The following is a 25,177-nucleotide window of genomic DNA, read 5'->3' on the forward strand; positions in this document are numbered from 1 at the left end:
GGCCTAAATCCGCGTTCGGTGTGAGCCAGACGATTTCAGAATATTATAACAGTTTTGTTTTTTAACAAGCGTTTGTTAATAATAATAAAAATATTTATCTTTGGGCAAAGAGCTTGAGTTTAGACAAAAATTGGGTCACGTTGCTTGGATTCATAAACACACACATATACATTATTATGACGGTATAGGAATGAGTTTCCCACCTAGGTGGCGTGGTGGGGTGATGATGGTGGCTTATCATCGAAAAGGAATTTTACGAAAACATCATCGCCACTGCCGTGAATAACCGTCAGAATCAGAATATATTATTACAATTTACATGCCGTTCTCATGATGACTGCGGAACCGCAACCCGTTTTCCACCAATCTTTCGGCAGTGAATGTCTGTCTGTCACGATTTGACCGCGTGGAGAAGAGTTGCACCTTGCACGTGTTTATTCGTGCTAATATACAGTGGCGTACAGAAGTATTTTGAGTGCATAATATGCAGTTAAAAAAAGTTAACCATCCACCCAACCATTTATTTTTATTTTATTTATTATTTGTATATTTTACGGGCTATATAATGAAATAGTATATATATTAACATATGTGTGGTACATTTTGCTCTGGTTAGTTTTTTCCGGGGGGGGGGGGGGGGGGTTAGTATAAAAAAGGTACTTTTGAGGGCATCTGGTACATGACTGTCTGAATGTCATTGCTCTCACCTGCACCCGTGTGCAGTCACCTAACTTATAGATCTAGTTTATTTTCTAATTACATTATTTTCCTATAAAAACTACTGTGGTGTTTGATTTTATAATTCTGACAACACTATTTGTTTGAACTTTGGACCTCCCCTTTGAGCTATGATAAGTATTTATAATTATATATAGGTAGGTAGGTACGAAATCTCTGCCTCACAGTACATTTCTGGTTGTGCTACTTACGAGTGACGTTTATATTTAATAAGTTTGTTTTTATTTAAACCTTAAAATATTTGGTTGAAAATTTACACCATGCATGACTGTAAGATATGAAGTATAATACTATATAAATAAATTTATAATATACTAAAATTTATGTACCATGACGTATAGTATATATTCAATATTATATATCAAGATTATTACGTTTATTGGTATATATGATGCTTACAGTTTACTGATCATGGAGTACTGATACAGACTACGTATACATAACAATTTCTCGTGTACCATTCGCCTGAATTCCAAATTATTCCACCTCCCTCTTTAATCGACAATGGAGAGGATCGCCTCGAGCGTTCACATGTAAATCTCCGACGTATACGTTTGCACGTGCCTGTTTAGATATTATAGAATAGTACGCTGTACGCCGGTACGTGTGTTAGAGCCCGCCCGCGCACTTATATTATTTTATACTACATTGTGTGTATGATATAATATAATATACCTTGTTCACTCGCACCCGTCGCCCTTTGTAAATATGATTTACGGTCTGACAATTTATTTTTTTCTCCGTATTATCTCTATACCCACTTGATGATTTTTTTCCTTTTTCTCGCGCCGAGAACATGAAAATGCGTAGCTGCCGATCCGATTTTTGTCAACCGGTAAGCTGACTACAAAATAATCAGTAATAATACCCATGGAAGATAGTCGCCGATCGCTCACCGCTGTTGCAGCAGCAGAAATCCATAGTTTTCACTATTCTGTCGTTTCTTCTGTCTCTAGTGCGTGCCCTCATCTCAACTGCCCCGACCGCATTGCGTACCGATCGTTCCAGTGTTCCTTTTTAAGTGGCGTGTCCTCACTCTTCTCGGTAACGTCGATTTTATACTCGTGTAACATTGTAGTTGTTATTATTGTTATTATTATTATTTAATCAACGAACCCACTGAACCGAGGTTTATGAAACTATATATATATATAAATGTATCACGTATACTGTATTGATATTCAATAACACGATGACGTGTATCGCAGTATACTAGTAAATTAATGTTATATAATATGTAGGATATGATGAATTCCAATGTATACTATATTCTCTCGTATTTATCATTGTCCGCGTTGGAAAAACTACATCATCTTAGTCGTCAGGTTTATAGTAAGTCGTTACGATTCATTTGTATCTATACTTAGTTATTAAGGTATATGTATCTATTTATATATAGGATATAGATAATTTTCAATTAATATTGTATAAAACTAGACTTAAATTATATTATCGTTCATATTATTTTGGGAAAATTGTGTTGATATTTGCAATCGATATTGTAAATTATATTACTTTTAAGTGTGTTTTAACATTTTTCTCAACTTATTTACCATGGTTAGAATAATATGTCATGTAGATTTAACTTTGATACCTTCTACATTTTTATACATTTTTTAATGTGTTATTAGTTTATTACAATATGGATAAAATCAGAATATTTTTTTGTCGTCGATTAGATGAACAACTGTTCCGAGAATATAGGCATACGAGTATACGACATGACTTTAGCATTGATAATCATATTTTTTAGTTTATTTAAAAAAAAAATTGATCAAAATATTTAGGCTCACTAAAAAAATTGTTAATGCTTAAGAAGTTATAAAAATTTAAATCTAAAAGTAGAAAAAATGAATATGAAATCAATTAAACGTTTTTACAATCATCGTAATTTTTGGTTATAAAACTGGCTACAGTACGATTATATTTATGAAACAAAGGAAAAAGTAGGATAGGTAAAGATATTAGTTATTCTTCGAAGGTTAATGTGGATCTATTAGTATATTTTACTTACTATACTAAGAGAGATAAATAGTTTACAACTGCAAATTATAGGTGTCAATTATTTGAATCACTCGATGTTGTAAAAGATTATGATTGTATTTAGATATGAACTTGTTATATGAAGACATGAAGTCAATAAAAAAAGTAAGCAAACAAAAATAAATAGTAAATAGATTACTGAGAAGTGAGAAAAATAGTAGATCATGTGTTAAAAAAATATGTTAAATTGAATTAATTATTAAGCTTTTGTTATAAACGGTAGACTGGCTATTTATTAAGACACGGTGGTAAACGTGTAGTAAAAAATATTGTGTAATGGCTATAATGAAATATTACTTTCCCATGCATTTTGTGTATAAATCGTTCATAAATAATGAGGTTCACAGTTTATTATAATATGTATAAGATATTAACCTATATAAAATAGTTGTTTATTTGAACAATAAAATGGTAAGTTATAGCTTTAAAGTGATAAAGAGTATTTTTTTGTTATAGCTCAGCGTGTTATTAAATATTTAATTCACATTAAACTTGTATCAAAATTAGATTATTTTTAAATGTTTTTTTCCTTACAATAATTGGTAAATGCAATTGTGACGGTATGAATTTATGTTTTACAAAATAGGTTACTTATCTAGATTTAAGATTTAAAATAATATATAGATTATAATATGCATATATATAGATTTTATTTTAAATACAAAACTATTTTCATATTTTTATTCAAGAATTGAAAGCTTATACATTATATGTATTATGGCATTAGTGGAATGACCTAAATTATTTTATTCTTCTTCAAAATGTGATCAAGTACAGTTTTAGTTTTTACCCTGTTTTTAACAAGGAATATTTATGTAGATTATAGTATGTATAATTTTTACAATAGTGCAATCAACTGAAAATGCAATGAATGGAATATGGAAGTCATCAAAATGCTATAGATACGATTGATTACTTTTAAGCTCCTTATTATTTCTTCGAACCCGATGGTTCAGTAGTTATCGCAATACGGTATTATTTCATATTTTAACTTGTTCAACTCAAACTTTCTGTTCCTATTGATGGTCGGAATAATCGATTTTGTAAACAATTTTTCTATCTCAGAACTAAATTGTTACATTATTATACAAGGTTCACAGTATTCTATATATAATATATAATATATTCTTTACACAACATTCAGATTATTCTCCGTCGTAATGTTATCGTAAATTTAATGAATACAAATGATATTTCAAAGAGTTGTGTACGATGGACGAGTGCGTGGGTGTATGCTGTAGTATAGGTACTTACATAATGTATTTTATATTATTTATCATTACAATTGACACAATGACGGCTGTAGGTTCGAATTATGTATTACAAATTAATTGTGGACGATTGTAGAGCTTCCGCGTTCCGCTAACAAAATGTCTGAACTGCACAAATATTTTTGTACCTTTTCGCCGTTGATAGAAGTATATAACTTGAGAAATTGATTGTATAACTTATTGGTATAATGTACTGAGTATAATTTTTAAACAACGTGGGCAAAATGTAGGCGTTTTGCATACATTTGTATTTATATAGATAGTTGTATTTTATGATAGTATTGTGTATATAATAGAACTGCTCGTTAGCGTAAGCTCTGGATTAATAATGAAAGGAGAATTTATTCGTGGTGTGCCGCTAATCAGAAATTCAGAGATTCCTGAATACTGTATCATTGTATGATTGGTCATTTTTACGCTAGACCTACGGCGGTCGCCGAGAACCGCCGTTGTCTGCTGCGTGATGTTGAGAATACACGAGAACATAATAATATTATTATATTATTATATGGTCTGCGGGGGCCCATCGTCTATCCTGCGTACGTGATTAATTAATTACAAAATAAATAAAATAAAAGATGAGATGAAGTAACGTAGTGGCGGTATAAAACGTACGCGAGCCGCGGGTGGTTGGCGGGGTTCAATATCGCGTTCGGTTTGGCTATGAAGCTGTGCAGCAACAGCAATCGCCATCGGGTCCGTCGTCTGTGCGCGCTATAGCTGCACATAATATAATACCATACGCTATAAATTACGCAAAAGGCATTGTTTTCTGTGTTCCAATAAAAAAACAATAATATTAAAAAAAAACCTGTATACGACCACTGTCAAATACCTAGAATCGATACGAATAATAATCATGACGACATCGCGAGATCGATACCCCGTGTATACTGTATTAAAAAGTATAGAACTATAGACTAAACTACTAAAGTATAGGTTTATTTTATTATATATTATATAGGGTAATTTTTCTTAACGTAATTGCCCCTTTTTGTGGTCTTTCTGAAGGTTTGAATTAGATTTTTAAAATGTTTATAGTAGGTACATAATATTATATTAATTACTTTAATCGGAAAAATATTTGTGTTATGAAACATTAGACAAAATTTTCTCTAAGTTTTTAAATAGGTACACAAAATGTATTATTTTTGTTATTTGCACTTGGAGTTGGGACAAATGCAAGTAGATAGGGTCTCGTGGTTAGGTTAGGTCTAAACGGCGCAAGATACAATATTTTATCTAAAAAATCGAAATTTAGAATTTATAAAATCTAAAACAATCAATATAATCTAGGAATAAAAAGTGTGCTTTAAAAAAAAATCACCTTATATATTATGTAAAGGTCATAGGTAAAGCGTATTGTTTAATATCATCGTATTACCACGAATAATGGTTTATTAGCCTGATATGGCGATATGATTTGTTTCTAATATTACCAACTGTAGATGATTGTGCACGCCGAGTTATTGGGATGATGAAAAACTATTGGAATACCTATTTTTCTTTTGGTGTGTGATAACACTATCATATTAAAGTGTATTATAATATATTACACACAGAGATTTCTCTACTGTATATAGTATATATACATTATGTAGCCGGGGATGTAGTAATTAAGAACAATGAATTACATTATATTTTATATGCACTTTTATAATATCATATTAAAAGCATCTCTTGCAGTTTGTTGTTTATGTGTTTTTATGTTTTATGTATAAAAAGCCACATGTACATGATTTACGGTTATTGAATATAAATTGATTGTGTCTTCTTGAAAACTAGAAAGTATTTCTATATTAAGATTTGTGTAATGTTTATTCTATATTTCGATATTTGGATTTTAAATTTTAGTACTAGCTAATACAACTGTTTATAATATTGTCCTTCAACTGCAGTCGTTTGCATTTCTTGCTTGCGTTATTTACATTAATAAAGTATAGGTAATACTGTAATAGGCAATGTTATGATTTTATTCGGATATATAGTATTTATTTTTATATATTCTGTATTTTTCCGTTTTAAATCAATATAATAATTCATTGTAGGTATTATTATATGCATGTAATAAATTTAATTGAGGACCAAATAAAAGTATTATTATTTAATATTATTCGTAGTTCAAATTCATGTTATTATGCGTAGCTTTTGATGTATAAAAATTAAGAACAAAATTGTAGTGTTTAGTTACTTCCTTAATTTTTATTAATTTGTAGTTTATCTGGTCAATTTTTTTTTGTTTAGTTTATCAATAAGGTTAGGACAAAGAAAATTGACCAGATTAAAAACTACAAATTAATTATTTAAAAAAGACCAGTTGACCAGTTTAAAAAAATTATTACATGGAGATGCTCAAACTATTTTTTTTGAATTTTGTGATATATTGAACAATATAGGCATTGAATGGCTTAATGTGTTATCGGTTTATTGCTTCGGTGGTACTTCTACAATGTCTGGTTATGTCCAAGCTAAATGTAAAGAGATAAATTCAAAACTTTCCCATGTTCATTGTTATGGGCATTGCTTAAACCTTGTGTTAATAGATTCCATTGGAAAAGAAAACCGTGTGACATTTGATTTTTTGGAACTGTTAAATTAGTTAATAATTTATTGTGTACGTCATGCTATATTAGAAAAAATTTCAACTTAAATGAATGAAAAGTTAAAAACATTGAAGGCACTACTGTCAACTACAAGGTGGGCATGCCGTTCTGAAGCAATTGACTCAATTAAACATAATTATGTATCAATATTAAAAGCATTGGAAGAAATATCAGATTCAACAAATCTTCCAGATGTAAGAGCCAAAACAAAAGGTCTCATTCATTCTTTGAAAACTTTTAGATTTGTTTTTGCTATGTATATTATGTTAAGCCCTATTCTAAATTTAGTAAACAAAGTTAGGTAGTGCCATATTACAATCACCTAACTTGGATTTACATACAGCAGTTACACTAATTACTGCTTTGAAAAACTCTCTTCAAACGATGAGATCAGACGAAACATTTTTTTTTTTTTTTTTTTTTTATTGACGATAAAAGTTTATTTACAATCTATACATATAGTGTATAATAAGTAAGTGTGGTGACTTAAAAATAAAAAAAAATAACATTAGTTACAGAGAAGGAAGGCTCCCAGCAGTGCCACCTGACAAAAAGTTAGGGTTTGAGTTTATTTATTTTATTTTTTTTAATTAGGGTTTTTAATTTTTTTTTTTTTTTTTTTTTTTTAATTAGGTATTGAGCAGATCTCTTGGCCATTGCCTTTTTAACCTTCTAGGAATGATTGAGGTAGAGGATAAACTTTTAATTATGGGGTTTGAATGAGTACGGAGCGTTGAGAGGAATTTTGAGTAATATGATTTGGCTAAGTCCTTTAGGGTTGGTATGTTCAGGTCTTTATGTAGATTTTTATTGGTAACATACCAAGGGGCAGAGGTTATTAGCCGTAGGCATATGGATTGGAATGCTTGGAGGGTTTTAGAGTTTGATGGTTTAGCTGGTCCCCATAGTTGAATGCCGTAGAGCCAAGGTGGACGAATTATTATCGATTTGTATATCATAAGTTTGTTGATTAAAGAAAGTTTTGATTTTAATAGGGGTCTCAAAAGATGAAGTCTTGAGTTCACTGATTTGCGTTTTTGTTTAAGATGCGAGCTCCAGTTGAGGCGTTTGTCAAATATTAGCCCTAGGTATTTAATTTCGTCCGACGAGGAATTACTTGGTTGTTAAATGTGACAGGAGGGCAAACAAATTTACGCAATGTAAAAGTTACATGAGTAGACTTTGTTTCATTGATTTTTATTTTCCACCGTTTGGTCCATAGATTTATCATGTTAAGGTGACTTTGGATCATCCGGCAAGCAGTTTCGGAATCCTGGTGTGATGCTGAAATTAGTGTGTCATCGGCATATGTACCAAGAAAAGTGTAGGGAGTTTTGGGGATGTCGTGAGTGAACACAGAATAAAGAAAGGGAGCGATATCACTACCTTGGGGTACACCTGCGCTAATACGATAGCTGGTTGAATAGCTATTTTTTAGACGAACCTTAAAGGAGCGGTCGGATAGGTAGGATTTTATTAATAGGAAATATGGTACTGGGAGAAACTTTTTTAGTTTGTAGAGTAGCCCCTCGTGCCAGACCCGGTCAAAAGCCTGTGAGACACCCAGAAACACAGTAGGGCAGAATTCTTTCTTCTCCAGTGCGTTAGAAATTTATCGACAGTGCGATGAAGTTGGTGGATAGTCGAGTGATGTGCTCTAAAACCGAACTGGGAGTGTGGGATAATGTTTGCTTCAGTGGCAAGAGGGATGAGTCTTTTTAAGAGAATTTTTTCGAAGATTTTTGAGAAAGTAGGGAGAAGACTTATTGGTCTGTATGATGCTGGATTTTCGGGAGGTTTGTTTGGCTTGAGAATGAGTATTACGATGGAGTGCTTCCAGGAGTTTGGGAAGAAGGATAATCTGAGTATTGCATTGTAAAGGTGAGATAGGTATACTATGACTTTACGTGGTAAGTTTTTTACGATATAATTCGTTATTAGGTCGTGACCTGGGGATTTTTTGGCAGGAATTTTTTTGATTATGGTGTTTTAATTTCATGGGGACATGTAGGTTTGGCAGGCATGGACATTGGTAGAGGAGCTTCGAGGTACTTTTCAACAATTTTTAGTTGGGTATGACTGGGTTGGATATGAGGAGAAAAAGATTTTTCCAGATGTTGCGCTAAAATATTTGCTTTGTCAGTATCGGTAATAACCCATGAGTTGTCTTCATTTCTTAAAGGAGGGGTAGGTTGATTTAGACGGAGTAGAGATTTGGTAGCTTTCCAAAGAGATGAGTTTTTTGTGGTCAGTGATTCTACGTAATTATTGTAGGATTGATTTCTGTCGTGTTGGATAGCCTTTTTTATTTTGCTGTTCAGTTTGTTAAGTTTTGCCTTGTCATTTGGGTACTTGAATGTTTGCCATTGGTTTCTTGTTCTTCGTTTCTCGACTAGTAGTACTTTTATGTGATAGGGGGTTTGTTTTTTTGGGTATGTATGGTTATTGGGTTTTACTGATTCACGTGCAGCTTTTTGGATAGAGGTTGTGAGGAGATTGACAGCGACATTTATGTCATTCGTTGTTTTTAGTGAGACCGACAGTTTGATATCTTTATTTATTATTTTTTTAAAGGTTGACCAGTTTAGTTGACTTGGGGTAAGAGATTCCCTTTGTTGAGGAGGGACGTTAATCCGAGTTTAAGCATTGTTGGGGAGTGGTCAGAAGAAAGGTCGTAGAAGTTGGTGAGATCAGTATGTATGTTGCTTGGTAGTTTTTTGACAAAAATGTCCAAAATGTCAGGTTGTCTGTTACTATGAGAGGGCCAGTATGTTGGACCTGGGGGAGCTATTGATGAGTAATTTTTGTTGTTTATGCATTGCTGTAAAGCTCTGCCTCTGGTGTTGGGAGAACGGTTACCCCATGCAGGGTTTTTAGAGTTGAAATCACCACCAGAGATAAAACGATGTCCCAAGGTTGAGAAATAGTTGGAAAAGTGGTCTGAAGTGGTGATGATGCCAGGAGGGCAATAAACTGCAGAAACGATGACAGGTATGTTGTTAGGTACATCTAATGAGACACTGGCTGCCTGAATGTGAGGTGTAGAGTAGGGGTTAGTGAATGATGGATTATGTTCGATTTGATGTAAATTGCAGCACCTGCATGAGCCGTGCAATCAGGATGACATGAGAAGTAGGCATTAAAGCCGTAGATTTTCGCACAAGTGTGTGGGGTGAAATGAGTTTCAGAAATAAGTGTCGGCGTTTGTTTCTGATAGGATGTGCTGGAGTTCGTTTAAGTGTTGTCTGAGACCATTGGCATTTCAAGAGAAAATTGATAATGGATAATTTACGTTTGGGCTAGTTGTCATTTTTGGTTAAAATTGTATTTATTAACGTTGTGAGGAGATTTATTAATGGTGTAATGAGTGATTGAAACTGTTCAAGAAAGGATGAGAGAAGAGTGGCTGGAGGGGGTTCAGGGGAAGAGGAGCATTCGTGTGTTTGAGAGTTAGAGTTAGGTGGTTTTAATATATCTGCGTAAGAGCAAGAATAGGTGGCATTACTAGGAGGCTTACCTTGTGTTTTTCCCCAATTCAAGTGTTGCTTGTTCTTATCTGTATCGTTGCTGTCGAGTGGTCTCCTGCTAACGTCTACATGTGTGGTTGAGGCTATCGTGTTTCTGGACTTTTGTAGTTCTTTGTGTACCGCAAATCCTCTGTAGTTTGCTGGGTGATCTTTTCCACATAGGGCGCAAGTAGCTGGGGTATCCTTTGATTTTTCGCACATGTCGGAGACATGGGCTTGACCACAACGAACACACCTAGGTGTACGATTGCAGTAAGTGTGCGTGTGCCCGTAGTTTTGGCATCTGTGACATTGCGGTAGATCACGTCTGGAGTGAGGTTCTTCAATCTTGATTATTGAATGGCAAAGCGTCTTGAGCTTGAAAATTTCTGGGTTGCTTGGCGCTGGGTTAAGGTCGACGAAAAAGAGTGGGAGTGGACTTCTGCTCTGGTTTTTCTTCTTTATATTGGTAACGTTTCTGACCGAAAATCCAAGATCTTCGAGATCTTGAGTAATAAGTTCAGTGGGCGTTGTGGGGTGTAGGTTTTTTAACACTACTCGATAAGATTTGTCTTCTTTCGCTTGGTATTTGTAGTATTCCATAGACTTATCGTTTAATAATTTTAGTACTTGACGAAAAGAATTAGGGGATTTTAGTATTAATTTCAGATTTTTGGTTGTGGTTTTGCATAAGAATTCTTTATTGCCAATCAGAGTTTTTATTTGGTTACAGAAGTTATGGTAGGTAACTTCAGTGATGATAAAAATTGCTGGAGGGGTTGGTGGCTGTATGATATTTTCGGTTTGCATTTGGACATTTGTGACATCATGTTCGTTATTTGATTCTTCGCTTAAGGCGTTGAGTGCTTCATAGCGATTGGGAGTGGTGTATGTAAATTTGTTAAGGTTGTTGTTTACTTTAGATGTAGGCGAGTTACCTGGAGAAGACTTGCGTTTTTTTGTTTTGATTATCCAATCTGTGCTGTCAGATGGACTGTTCTGTGTATTTTTAGCTATGACAATTTTTAATGAATTCGCTTCATCATTTGAGCCGCTCTGTATACTGTTGCTTACGGAGGACTGATTGTTAATAGGCGAGATTATCTTGGGCGGCATTGCGCCGCGGTGTTATCTACGGTACCAAGGTCGCGTGCGAGTGCAGTGCCTGCGGAACCATACGCTTGAAAGTTAATCGATCTAATTAGTATCAACACTTATTTGACCGTGTGGAATTACACTTACGGTCGATTTGAATAAGAGTTTTGTGCAAATACGTGAATTGATTTCCTTAATATTTTGATCTAAGTTAGAATAAAATCGGTTACGAATCGCACTAGGTAGTGTACGCATGGCGCGGAGCAATTGACAACGATGTGTATTGCTACGCTGGCCGCGGTGAACTATCGACGACGACGAAACATTTAATACAATTTTTGATGAAACTAAAATGGGTTGTACTAAAATTGATGTACCATCTGTACCCATACTTGAAGTAATAAGTCGTAAAGTATCAACTAAAGTAGATTATGAACATCATTCGCAACATTTTTTTGAAAATACAAAAGAAGAAATGAAGATAACTGTGTATAATAGTGTTATTGATAAAATGTTAAATGGCATCAAAGTTCGTTTCAGTCAAGATACATTAAATTTAATTGATAGTTTTGGTAACTTATTAAAACTAGAAATAGAAAAAGAACATATTATACAAACTATTTATGATACATTTAGTTTATCTTTTGATCAACTCGACACTGAAGTCAGACTGTACAATAACTCAGTGATTGAGTTGGATAACTAAGGTTGGAACAGACCGAATGAGAACTTTTGAAAATATATATAAAGTTCTACAAGAATTTACTACCATTCCAGTCACTAGTTGTTCTTCTGAAAAAGCTTTTTATAAAATGGCAACAGTTAAAAATAAAGGCACCGGTCCAATGTGCGACCTACACATACATTTTCGGTCCAGTGTGCGACCTACATATAGGTTATATTTTATTTAATTTATTATTTTATCCTTTAAATTTATCCATATTAATAGTTATAATTAGAGTTATTAATTCATTTATAATTAATTATCCTTCTTGTCTGATAAGAATTCATCGTAATTTATGTCATAAAAGCATCTTTTATGTCTGACGGAAATTCGTCAAATATATAGTTAGCTTGTTTGGGTGAAGGGATCTGCACCACTCCTCTTTAAGTTGTCTAGGTAATAATTTATATATTATGTATATACTCTTATTTCAGATCTATTTTCCACAAACATTCTATGGTTTGAGTATTGGCATTTGTATCAGAATAAATAAACAATTTTTGATGATTCACAGTACTGTGTATATGTACCCTTCATTGTTTAATGACGAATAAGCTCTGCATCATCACTATGGATTATACTTCTTAGTTCTACTTCATTTTTAATTATAGGAAGTAATGTTTCTTTGTCACGTTTTTTCTATGATGAATAAACGTCATTCCAAAATATCATTTTTTTTGCAACAAAGTCCAAAAACCTACAGGCCAGATACACGCATTCCATAATTTTTTGCACCCACTGTATAATTGTCTTCTTCTGTGTCATCACTATCATTTTCAGTTACCTCATTTGGTCTAATATCATTATTACATCAAAGACGACTACGGTTGTATTTGAACTATCACATCTTTTCCACCTAATTTTGATCGCTTGTCAAATTTATAAATAGCCACATCACAACATAAATTAAACCAATCGATCTTACTTCGGCCAGTAAATTGTACAACTTGATGATCTGGTACCAAATGTGTCCACTGCCATACTAATTCCATAATCTCTGTTAATGATAAATTACTGTGACGTATATTATTTAAATCTAAGTAAGAAAAAAATTGGTTTTTGTTTTCGAATTGAACAATAAGTTTGGCAACCTCTTTTTGAACACTTAAAAGAAATGTATTTTTTGAAGGTTCCATCTGAGTTTCGTTCTTTACTCGTTCTCTCACATTCCTTTAATATTCCACCTCACTCTTTGTTGTTTCTCTCTTTGGTATAACGATTATTATTTTCATTTAGTGTTGGTAATAATTCTCGGTCCTGCAAGAATTATACACACATTTTTTCATCGTGTCAATATAGGTATCCTAATGTAGCACACATAATAAAAATCACAATATCGCCGTATTTAAATTTACTAAAACTCACAATAACATAATTCGACAAAGACAGTGAACCCGTAACCGAATGCCGAACGTTTTACAATATTATCACGTTTGTATCTCTACTCTCTACACAAAAAGAAATATATTTCCCCATGTTATATTGGAAAATACACACATTTATTATAAACCAGTTATCAAAATTTAGAAACAATATTTATCTTACTCATTTGTAGTAGGTTAAGTAATCCCTACTAAAATAATTCTGCAAATCCTGTGAAAAATTCCTACGCACGCCTATGTTTATTATTTATCATAATTATTTGTTTTAATTCAAAATTTTTTGAGTAGTTAAGATGTGCTTTTTTTTTATTATATCTTAAACCGTGGAGTAGTATAAGCTTTAAAGTAATATTTAATTTACTGTAATATGTTTATGTGTGATCGTTTATAGTATATAATATCTATGCATTATGTTTATTTTTAAAGTCATTGAACTACTAATACCAACGTTATATACATTATATAAGAAGCCATGATTTTATTTTTGTGGCAATAATTTATTTTAGTTTCGGAAAAAATGTAAAAAAAAAACACGAATAATAATTATCATATTATGGTTGTGTTCATTATATTGGTGGTATTCACTCCAGATCACGATGTATTGATTGCGGAGACTAAGCATAATTTGTACATGAGATGCAATGCAATGCATATTTATATTTCATTTCAGTCCAATTTAATTTGAATAGTAGTCTCAAAAGAACAATGGGTACGGAAGTTTGTTTCATGTTGCGGTACATTCAGATTTTTCTATTGTTATTCAATTAAATAATTCAACAGTTTCCAGATTATACTTTACTAACTTTAAAATGAATTCTTAATTCAGTATTGTATTGCTAAGTATTAAATCTGACTTGTAAATTTGTTTATAAAATAACATTTAAATTATAGACTATCATTATAAATTGAATCGAATAATCAATATATATAATTAAATATTTTATATATTACTATAATAATGAATAACTATATATTTAATATAATAATCAATGATTGTAACATGACAATTCAAAATATTATTTAAATAAAAGTTTTTTTAAAGGTTAACTATGGATAGTGTTCGAGCTCTGGAAGTGATGGGCCTTCTTCAAGAGAAGATCGCATTCCTCACTGGTGGTCGAGACAAGCGAGGGGCGCCTGTAGTTACGTTTCCCTCTACTCCACGAAGAGAACGAGCTAAACTTGAAGATTATCGACGGTTATTGCAATATTTTGGATCTATACCTCCGTAAGAAATTTTTACTTTTTATCATAATTGAAAGTTTTAATTTAATCATATGTGTTTGATTGTACGAGTATAATTTAAATTATAAGTAGGTATGTTAATTTTCCTTCATAGTTCATGTGAATAATATAGCTGTTGTGCCACCCTCAGGTCAGATCAGATGCTCTTGCCGCAGTTACGCGTTTTTTCAAACCAGAAATTAAGATATACAGGGTATATATAAACAGTTACAGGGTAACTATAAAAGTATTGACTTTTTTCAAAATATTTTTTTACATAGTTTCAAGTTGTTAAAAAACCAACGTTTTTATTAAAAAATTATATATTTTATCCTTATCATTTTTTAAGTGTTTTACTTTTTTTAATGACAACATAGTCTCAATTTCATATTCTAAAGTAGAATAATTTTTTTAAGTATTTTGATTCATAAAAATCGAATTTAGGACGAATAGTTTATGTGTTATAACGTTTTAAGTATTTAAAGTTTTGATTGGCAGAGTGAAGTGGTAAGGTTATTCCGCAAAATGTTTGTCCACTACTCCGCTTGTCTAAACTTTAAATACTTATAACTCATAAACTACTCGTCCTAAATTCGATTTTTATGAATCAAAATACTTAGAAAAATATTCTGCTTTGGAATATGAAATTAAAACTCTATGTTGTCATTAAAAAAAGTAAAAAAAACTTAAAAAACAATAAAGATAAAAATATTTAAAAATGTAATTTTTTAATAACATTTTCAACAAATTGAAACCATGTAAAAATATATTTTGAAAAAAGTCAATACTTTTTTAAATAATGAGTGTTGTTTGATAAAAGCATCACCCACTTATAAAAAATTCGTTCTGCTAGAATTTCGTTGCTCTACAGGTTATGATTATTGATTCCCATATATTATTATGGCGTTTATAATCGATAGTCGAACAGCAAACGGCGAAATAATGGAAAAAAGCTGCCGATTATTGTTTTTCAGAAAAATTGAAAATTTCAGTTGTCTATAAATATCTCAAAAAAAGTCAAAATATTTTAAAAATTAAATCATGTAAAGAAAATGCCAATCTAAATAACTGGCAAAATTTTCAAATATTTACGACTTGTACTTTTTGAATAATAATAAATATTTAAAATCGTTTGAGGATAAATCGTTATCGTTACGCTATTTCGTAAAAATTCAAACGCACTTAAAATTTTTCCTATAGTGATGTTTTGAGTTTTATTTATAACTACTTGAAGGATAACTTATGGAAAACTTAGTGTTGTATTTTTAATCCTTAGTTATAAACACAAACATTTTTATGATTTTTCAACTTCAAAATTACTTGCAAATTTTCGCGTTTTCGACAGATTTCGTAAATATTTGAACTATAAACGCTTATAAAAAAAAGCGGGAAAGTGTGTATCGCTCTGCTGTACAATAGGTAGTGGGCTGGAACTCTGACTAGGGTAGGTTAGATTTGAATGCAATGATAAGTATCATTGTATACGAAAAACGATTCTGAACGGAGATGATTTGTCAGTCTAGGATATATTATATTTAAATATTGTCATATATTCTATTTTGAAACAAATATATTATTTTTCAATTAAGACGCATTTTGCAAAAGGCATGGTTAATCAATTTTTCCAAAAACATTGCATGTAGTTATCATAATTCATAATACCTTATATTATCTAAGATATACATTTACCTGGTTTGAGGATAAATCGTTATCATTACACGATTTCATAAAAATTTAAAACTCAAACGCTCAAAACATTTTCCCTATAATGACGCTTCAAATTTCCTCTATAGCTGTTTGAAGCAAAACTCTTATGGAAAACTTAGTGTTAAATTTTATAACCTTAGATATAAAAACAAACAAATTAACTTCCTCAAGCAAACCAATATTTATAACCAAATCGAAACATGTAAGCAAACGTAATGTAAAAAATAAAATAACTAATGGCCTTTGTTGCCGAAGTTTTAAATGATCAATAAAAAAAAAAAAAACAAATATTATGAATTTTGAACTACAAAATAATTTGCAAATATTCATGGTTTTGATGTATTTTTAATCCTTAGTTATAAACACAAAAAATTTTATATGATTTTTCAACTTTCAAATTTTCGACAGATTTCGTAAAAATTTGAACTATAAACGATTATAAAAAAAGATTGTGACTAACGATTTTTAATTTTTTTTTAGCTACAATAAGAGCAACTCATAAGGAACATGGTATTAAATTTTCAACTTTTTTCGGTCGTCCAACATTTTTTTACCGACACTTCAAAAAATAATTCTCAAAAAAATCGAAAATGTCAGTGGTCTATAAATAACTCAAAAAAAGTCAAAATTTTGTGAAAATTAAACTGTATATAGATAACACTAACATAAACATTTGGTGAAAATTTCAAGTATTTACAGTGATAAGTTTTTGAATTGCAACCAAATAAAAAAATCGATTTGGTCGAAAACTGGTTTTGCGTAAAAATTCCCGTTTTTCTGTCATTTATTTTTTGTTTTTCTCGATTTTTTGGAAAACTGTTGGAAAATGTTAGCTTTTAACCTCTATAATGCACCGAGGATATTCACTTTTATATCGGAAGCCACCCCCAAAGTTTGAAATTGAAGCATTATTTCGACTGGTTATGCTGTACACAGACACACAAATAAAAAAAAAAACACATCATTGTAAAATCAATACATTCATCACTTCGTTCAGAATCTAAAAGTATCTCGATCTTATCTTAAGGATTATGTGTTGAAGATGCACCTTTATTCTATGTATCAATTGAAACATAATTTATACTTCACATGTTTTTCGTATTTAGTATGAACGTTATTTAACGTTTATATGACTGTTATATTATATAAATCATTATAGTTACATATATAATGTAAAAATTATGTAGATAAATTTATAAAATCTAAATAAAATCTTGTTTAAATAATATTCAATTCTGCTAACTCCTAGCTCTATAAGAATTTAAAAAAAAGTTTATTTTAACTCATATATCATATCCATTATGGATAAAATTATACATTTCAAATAGACTATATTTGATACATCATACATACCATGAATAATTTTAATGAAATATCATTGGACATCGTTAATAGTGGTTTCATACTATTTACAACATAATTTATTATATTTCAATCGAATGTATTTTGTTTAGAAGTGAATAATTTTGATCCGTTTATTAATTTTGTTTGTTTTAATACTGGATAAGAAACGGTATTGTCACCACATATTTTTCGTTTAAATGATCGTGGTTGTGACTTTTAATGAGTTTGGAAATCTTCAAATTTATCTTTATGTATTCTCTAAATAAAAAAATGCATTATCTGCCGTTATTTTGATTTACCAAAAGCTTTTGTATAAAGTATAAAACATACATTCAATAATTGTTTTAAATATTATGATTTGATAATAGATACCTTGATATGAGTCCGAAGGTTTGAGTTGGCTTGAATGGAACCAGAAATCACAGCCTTTTCGTTATTGTACAAAATACAAAGAGCTCGAATATTATCATTTTCGATTTTCTTAATGGTAAAAAATGTTCCATCAAAAATTGGATGGTTGGTATTTTTTGAGAAAATTCATCAGCGTTCATTTTAGTAATTTTTTACTTATTAATAAATAAGGAAAAGTAAAATAATTAGGTATCAACTTTTAAGTCGTTATTAGTGACGGACTACAATGAGATGGTTACTAAAGCCTATACGTAGACACGAAGTGTACAATTTGTACATCGTATAGTACGATTGTTAATTTATACATAGAACAAGGACAATTAAGATAGTATAAATGTATAATATTATATCTTTCTATATTATCTGTATTTTGTAGTTCATCATAAAATTATCTTTTAGAATCGGTATCGAATGTTCGATAAAACTTATGCTGTACAACTTATATATATATATAATATATTGTACTTTGTAGAAAATCCTAAATCCTAAATTTATATAATTGAAAAATTGTAATTCTTTATACCAATTACAAATTACATCAACATTTAATAATTAATTACCAATTACAAATTACATCAATATTTAATAATTAATTACTAATTACAAATTACTTAAGTAATTGAATTACTGTAATTGAAAAGTGCCCAACCCTGTATCCATATTTAAATATTTTAAAAATTAAAATTGAATATGTAATGCATAATTCAAGCATAAAATTGATGGTATAATTATGGGTATTCTTGCCTCTAAATTATATAATATTCGAATCCACTATATCTTAAATAACGACAAAACTAACAACACAAAATTAAGTCTTCTGAACAAAAATTTAGTATGGTGTATTGGTCCACGATTGTATGTTAGTAAGACTGAGACATTAGATTTAGGTGTAGGGCCCACTTTACCCACTCGTGCATTTTAGTTGAGAAATTATAAGATTTATAAATTATAAACTTAATTAGAATTGTAAGCATTTTTCTTTAACGCAAAATCAGTTTTCAGAAAATCGATTTTGTTTTTTTATTGTAACTCAAAAACAAATAATTCTAGATACTTGAAATTTTCCCCTAATGTGTTATGTGTATATTGGCATTTTCTGCCTATACAAAATGTTTGTTTGGTTATAAAGTTTGAAAATTTAGTAGAAGGTTATTTTATAAAATTAATTATATAGGATTTACAAAACATAGAAAATACATTGTCAAAATATTTTTTATAAGCGTTTAACGTTTAACCATATTATTTCGACGAAAATGTCAATTTTTAAGGAAAAAATTAATTCAACTTTGTGTATTATTAATAGTCATAGCAATAATAGCAGTAATAGCAATAATATCATAAAATATACTTAGTAATAAAGCCTGACAGACCTTTTTCTCTCTGAACCATTTGTCATAATATTATACAATGATCTATCATTAAATTAAAACTTAACACATCCTCTACAGTAACCCTCTAAATCATCCCTTACTAATTATAGTAGTAGAGCTGTAACCCACTTGTCAACCTTTTTAATTATATATCTTAAAAAAATCACATCTTCATTTTGAGAACAACTATTTTTTTGTTTTTATAACTTTTATACAGAATTTTCCAACATTTTCATGGTTATCACTACACTCTAATACAGAATACAGAATAATAATCTTTAGCAGCGGTTCCCTAAGGGCACCTCGAGCTAATTTAAGGGGCGCCACAGCTCATCCGAGAATGAAAAAAATTATTAAATTATATATTAAAAATTTATTGTAGTTGAAAAGACAAAAAATTATTTTATGTACAAAGTTACTTAGAATACTATCTGTACCTATTATCCAATATTAAATACAATGTTTCTAATATGTGTGGAATAATTCAATAATAGATAAAAACATTGCCAAACTATTCAAAAATAAGCAGCCTCAAATATCTCATTAATTATTAGTTTTTCACTATTAAAACAGAATTTTTTTTTTTTATTTCAACAATAAAATTATAATTTATTAATAATATGTTCAATAAAATTATTTAAATCAGTTATGAATGAAAACTAGTGTTTATTTTTATCACGTTTCTCATGATATTCACAGAAGGGCACCTAATACAATTTGTACAAACAATAGGGCACCGCCTGCTAAAAAGGTTGGGAACCGCTGATCTATAGTTATAATTTATCAGATGGTATATCTGATTTTTAATAAAAAAAAAGAGAGGATAATTTTAATTTATAAAAATATATTGTGACTGTTAGTCTAACAGGTTGCGCATAGTAATGTAATGCACCTGTCAGACATTTTGTTATTGGTTTTAATATGTAGTTAAGAAGATAATCATTATACATCTTATTTAAGTAGTATTTAAAGTTAGTGTTAATTAAATAATTTTGTGAAAGGTAAAAGTATTATTTTGAAAATGTAATTTTTTATCTCTTCCTTAAATTTATAATTATAAAATTATTGAATTTAAGTGAATGGTATGTTATTTTGTTTTTAAAGTAAAGTTTGATGTATTTGTTTAATTTTTAGGTGTGAAGCTAAAGAATCAGGTTTAGTAGCTGTGATTGATATGCGAGGTGGTTCTGGCTGGTCATCTGTCAAACCAATCTTGAAAGCCCTCCAAGATTGGTGTGCTGGAGGCAATGGAAACCATGTGTATGCTGTATATGTTGTAAAACCTGATAATTTTTGGCATAAACAACGAACCAGCATGGCTAGTCATAAATATAAATTTGAAGTAATTACTTTATACATTTTAACATTATCTATTTAAAATAATATAATGCTATTTATGGAATTTTTTAGACAACAATGGTTAACTTAGAAGGCCTATCAAAGTTTATAGATTCTACACAATTGACGTCAGATCTCGATGGATCTCTACACTATGATCATGCCCAATGGATTGATATTCGACTTGTGAGTTTAATTAATTTTACAATCTTCTGTTTTATTTATTATTATTTTCTATTATTATTTAGAGTATTGAAGAATTTATGTGGCAAGCTGCTGATTTGTTAGATCGTTTAGATGATTTACAAGAAGACTTGAGTCGTAATGATTGTAGAGATGATATTGCTGGTGCCAAACTCGCCCTTGACTTTCATACCGACATGAAAAAGAAAGTTCTTAAAACCCCTGTTGAGGACATGGATTTAGCTGGTCAACAACTTTTGCAGAGGTAATCTCACTAGACAAGCAAAATTATTCAAATATATTAATTAATTATTATTCATTTATGGTTAGATTATCTGGAGACAATAATAGTGGTTATGATTCTGGGTATTCTGGACGTGATAGTGAAGCTAGCAATGGTATTAGTAATCCAGATTTACAAGCATCTGTACCACTAATACTTCAACAATTGGATACCATTAGAACGTCTCATAAACATGTATTACAACTATGGCAGCATAAAAAACTTAAATTAGATCAATGTTTCCAATTGAGACTGTTTGAACAAGATTGTGAAAAGGTATTATTTCATGAATATATTATGTGTGTTTTTTTTTATATTTATATGGATTATGGATTTTATTATATTATGTTGTTACATGTTTATATAATTAATATTCATTACATAATATTAATATTTTATAATGCAATATAATCATTTTATTAGATGTTTGATTGGATTTGCCATAATCGGGATGTATTTTTAATGAGTTATGTTGAGATTGGACATTCCTATCAACTTGCCAAAGATATACAAGAAGAGCACAATCATTTTACTATGAGTTCTATGGTATAATTTTTAATGTTAAGTAAATTAAAAATATTTTTTAACATATTTAATGTTTATAGAATGTGTATGTAAACATAAATCGTATCGTAGCTGTTGCACATCGCATGATAGAATCTGGACATTATGCTTCTAATCATATAAGAACAGTTGCTCAACGATTAGATAGAACATGGAAACAGTTTGCAGCTGGATTAGACGAACGGACATCAGTGTTAGCATTATCTGTTTTATTTCATCATAAAGCTCAACAGGTATAAATTTCTAGTTTAAAAACCACCTCAATATTTATTTAAATGAGTTTATAATATTTACTTTAGTATGTGGAAAATGTACCAAACTGGGATGAGGCTATAGAAAATGTCACCATACCAAATGAAATTATGGTTTTAGAAAATACAATTCACCAACATCAAAACTTGTACGAACTCATGTGCCAAGCATATACTGAGGTAAATTAATTTTTATAGTTTTTCCCTTACAAAACTTAATTTTTTGAGACAAATATAGGTTTATAATGGCTATCAAAGCTTATTAAACGGACTGGATACTTTGGTACAAGTCTGTGAAAGTTTTCCAACTCCTCCAAGCAATGTACCATTTATACATTATGGAAATTCTCCACAAAAAAGTGTATGTTCCATTATTGTAAAATTTAAGGATTCTTTGATAACACAGAATTCCTAAAAAAAATACTAAAGCCTTGGTTAGAATTCGGTGGCTACTCATGCATTGGCTATGGTTTATTCCTTGTATTACAAAACTTTGGTTTATGGGCATTTAAAATAATTAACCATCATTGAAAGTAAATTTTTTTATATTTTTTTTAAATGCATGATGGGATTTTTTGGTTTGGGTTAGGTTCATAGCACCAGTAAGAAGCTGCTCTATCAGTTGGACCATTTGGTTCAGGTGTGTAACCAAAGTGACTTGACACCAGTCGCTGAACAACATCATAAACATGTAAGCTTTTTTTAACACGCATGAAATTGGCTTTTAGCTTTTACTAGTTTTATTTCTAACCTAATCATAACATATAAGCATAATTTCTTATTTACCTATAGTTGGATAGTGGATCAGATTCTTCAGCCAACACAAATAAAACAGTTGGAACAAATCATCAACAAGCTGCAGCTGATTATTCAGAAGGTGCCAGTCATGTGCTTGCTGTCATACACCAAATCTTAAACCATCATAGGAGTTTAGAACATCGATGGCACTCTAAGAAGATTAGACTTCATCAGAAATTAGCATTACGATTATTTCAAGAAGATGTCAAACAAGTATTGATATATCAAAATCATTTTTATTTAGAGATATACCTATTTATTTTATTTATTTTTAGGTTCTTGATTGGTTGTCCAACCATGGAGAAGTGTTTCTAAGAAAAAATACTGGAATTGGACGTACATTACAAAAAGCCAGAGTATACCAAAAAAGTCATGAACATTTCGAAAATGTGGCCCAGGTAATTTATAAAGTTATTACTTATTCATTTCATTTCATTTACTAAGTCGAGTTTCTATATTCGATAGGTAGTATATAGTAGTGGTCTGTAAGAAATTTTTTTTAGCAAATATAATTATTTGTATTGATAATGAAGAGAGAAATACAATATTATGTTATATAGCCACCTAAAATAGTGAACTATTTTATCAGTAGATACAAATGAGTGATATTCAATAGTATACTGTAATTTCATAATATTTTTGCAAATTATTTACTTTTAAATATTTTTTACATTATTTATCAGTCAGACATTGCAATGTGATGATTTCAAGGAGTTTTATATAGGCAATACTGTCAACTATTACTAAGGAATATAAAAAAATGATAATTAATATTAAAAAATTATCAATCCCGTTTTGTATAAATGCAGTATTTCATTAAGTATTTTTCTTGTAGAAAAATTTAGCTACAAATTGTCTGATCAGATGTGGTACTGATATGTTTGTGCAGTACAGTTTGAACATATTAATTTTACGTTAATAATCATTGAAATTGCCTATTTTTGATCTTTTCATTATGACTAGCATATTATAGAATTATTTATTTTCCGAAAATTTTTTATTAAAGCATTGTGTTTATTTTTCGTTTGGTGGAAGTCGATTAGTGTGAGGTAATATTAAACTTAAAATGCATATAATTCCTCTTCCTTCGTAGTTAATATGAAAAATACCAAGAACATTATTGTTATGTTTAACATCAATATTTTAGATCCTGAGCGGAGCGATGAATGTATTGATTTTACCATGATGTGTGTTTTTTTTTTTTGTGTCTGTCATCACGTTTTGGGGCAGTAAAAATGCTTCGATTTTTGACTTCAGTACCTCGTTCGATCATAAAGTGAATCTAGTTGGTACTTTGGGGGGTCAAAAGTAAAAAGTTCTTAATACTTTTCTAAATAATTGAGAAAAACAAACTAAAAATTAAGGGAAAAACGGGAAATTTTACGCACACTCATTTTTCGACAAAATCGATTTTGGTTTTTGATGTAAATCTTAAATTTCAGTCATTTTAAGTTGGTATTATGTTGGAAGTAAATATTTAAATTACAAACTTCGGATATGGTTATGTATTATGGCTATTATAAAAAACGTGGGTATCAAATACATCAAGTTTGAATTATAATTATTTTTTTTATTTTTTTATTTATTATATATATTTATTTAAACTATATGCAATAATATTAATTCCGATGATTAAGTTTGTATAATTATTTATACAATTACATTTATTTAATCAAAAATCACGTCCCAATATATTATATATTGTGTGTCCCAAAAAACAGGGTACACTTCATCACTAATTACCCTGTAAATATCTTTCAATTCTGTTTGCTGGACATTATACTAGACTAATCGATCATAAATTCTTATGATTTAAATGTCTTTTAACTTATTTATTTGGTTCATGTGCAACAAAACTTCATTTTTTTAAAATGGCAAACCCTATTTTAAATATCATTTTCGGATTGATTGATTTTTTCAAGACATTTTTATGCATCAACTTTTGTTGTAAACTCAAAATTGCCCAAATTAGAGGTATAATTTAAAAATCTTATTAAATTATAATATTTATTTTTTACAATTACATCAAAATGTCTTGAAAGTAAATAATCAATCCAAAAATGGTATTTAAAATAGGGATTGTCACTAAAAAAAAAAGAAGTTTTGTTGTGCACTTGCGCTTAAGCAAAATACATGAGTTAAAAAATTGTATGTCATAGGAATTTAGAATTGATTATTCTAGTGTAATGTCCCCCAAACCAAATTGAAAGATATTTGAAGTTTAAATAGTGATAATTATACCCTGTTTGTTGGGATATAGGTATCAATATATAATCAATCCTAATATCCAAACAACCTATGTATAATGTATATACGCTGCATTTACTAGATATATCGTAAAT

The 25,177-nt window shown here is 30.0% G+C and overlaps 1 protein-coding gene and 1 pseudogene across 4 annotated transcripts in view; one reads left to right on the forward strand and one right to left on the reverse strand.

Annotated features, from left to right (window-relative positions):
• Positions 1-25,177, forward strand: part of trio (trio Rho guanine nucleotide exchange factor) — a 118,478-nt gene that overhangs the window by 13,107 nt on the left and 80,194 nt on the right. For 2 of the 4 annotated variants that reach the window (XM_015511720.2, XM_015511722.2), the window contains exons 2-13: positions 14,405-14,590; positions 20,553-20,760; positions 20,829-20,942; positions 21,005-21,204; positions 21,270-21,498; positions 21,646-21,768; positions 21,828-22,019; positions 22,086-22,217; positions 22,276-22,398; positions 22,627-22,728; positions 22,830-23,048; positions 23,111-23,233. In XM_015511720.2, the coding sequence (XP_015367206.1) occupies positions 14,412-14,590; positions 20,553-20,760; positions 20,829-20,942; positions 21,005-21,204; positions 21,270-21,498; positions 21,646-21,768; positions 21,828-22,019; positions 22,086-22,217; positions 22,276-22,398; positions 22,627-22,728; positions 22,830-23,048; positions 23,111-23,233 (1,944 nt within the window). In that variant the 5' untranslated portion in view covers positions 14,405-14,411. The remainder of the gene's footprint in view (positions 1-14,404; positions 14,591-20,552; positions 20,761-20,828; positions 20,943-21,004; positions 21,205-21,269; positions 21,499-21,645; positions 21,769-21,827; positions 22,020-22,085; positions 22,218-22,275; positions 22,399-22,626; positions 22,729-22,829; positions 23,049-23,110; positions 23,234-25,177) is intronic. The other 2 variants (XM_015511723.2, XM_015511724.2) reach the window with 2 other exon arrangements.
• LOC149058768 (uncharacterized) lies at positions 12,274-13,300 on the reverse strand (annotated as a pseudogene).

Source organism: Diuraphis noxia, unplaced genomic scaffold (genome assembly GCF_037042655.1).
Source record: "Diuraphis noxia isolate RWA-SAM2 unplaced genomic scaffold, SU_Dnox_SAM2 contig0002, whole genome shotgun sequence".
Classification (NCBI taxonomy): domain Eukaryota; kingdom Metazoa; phylum Arthropoda; class Insecta; order Hemiptera; family Aphididae; genus Diuraphis; species Diuraphis noxia.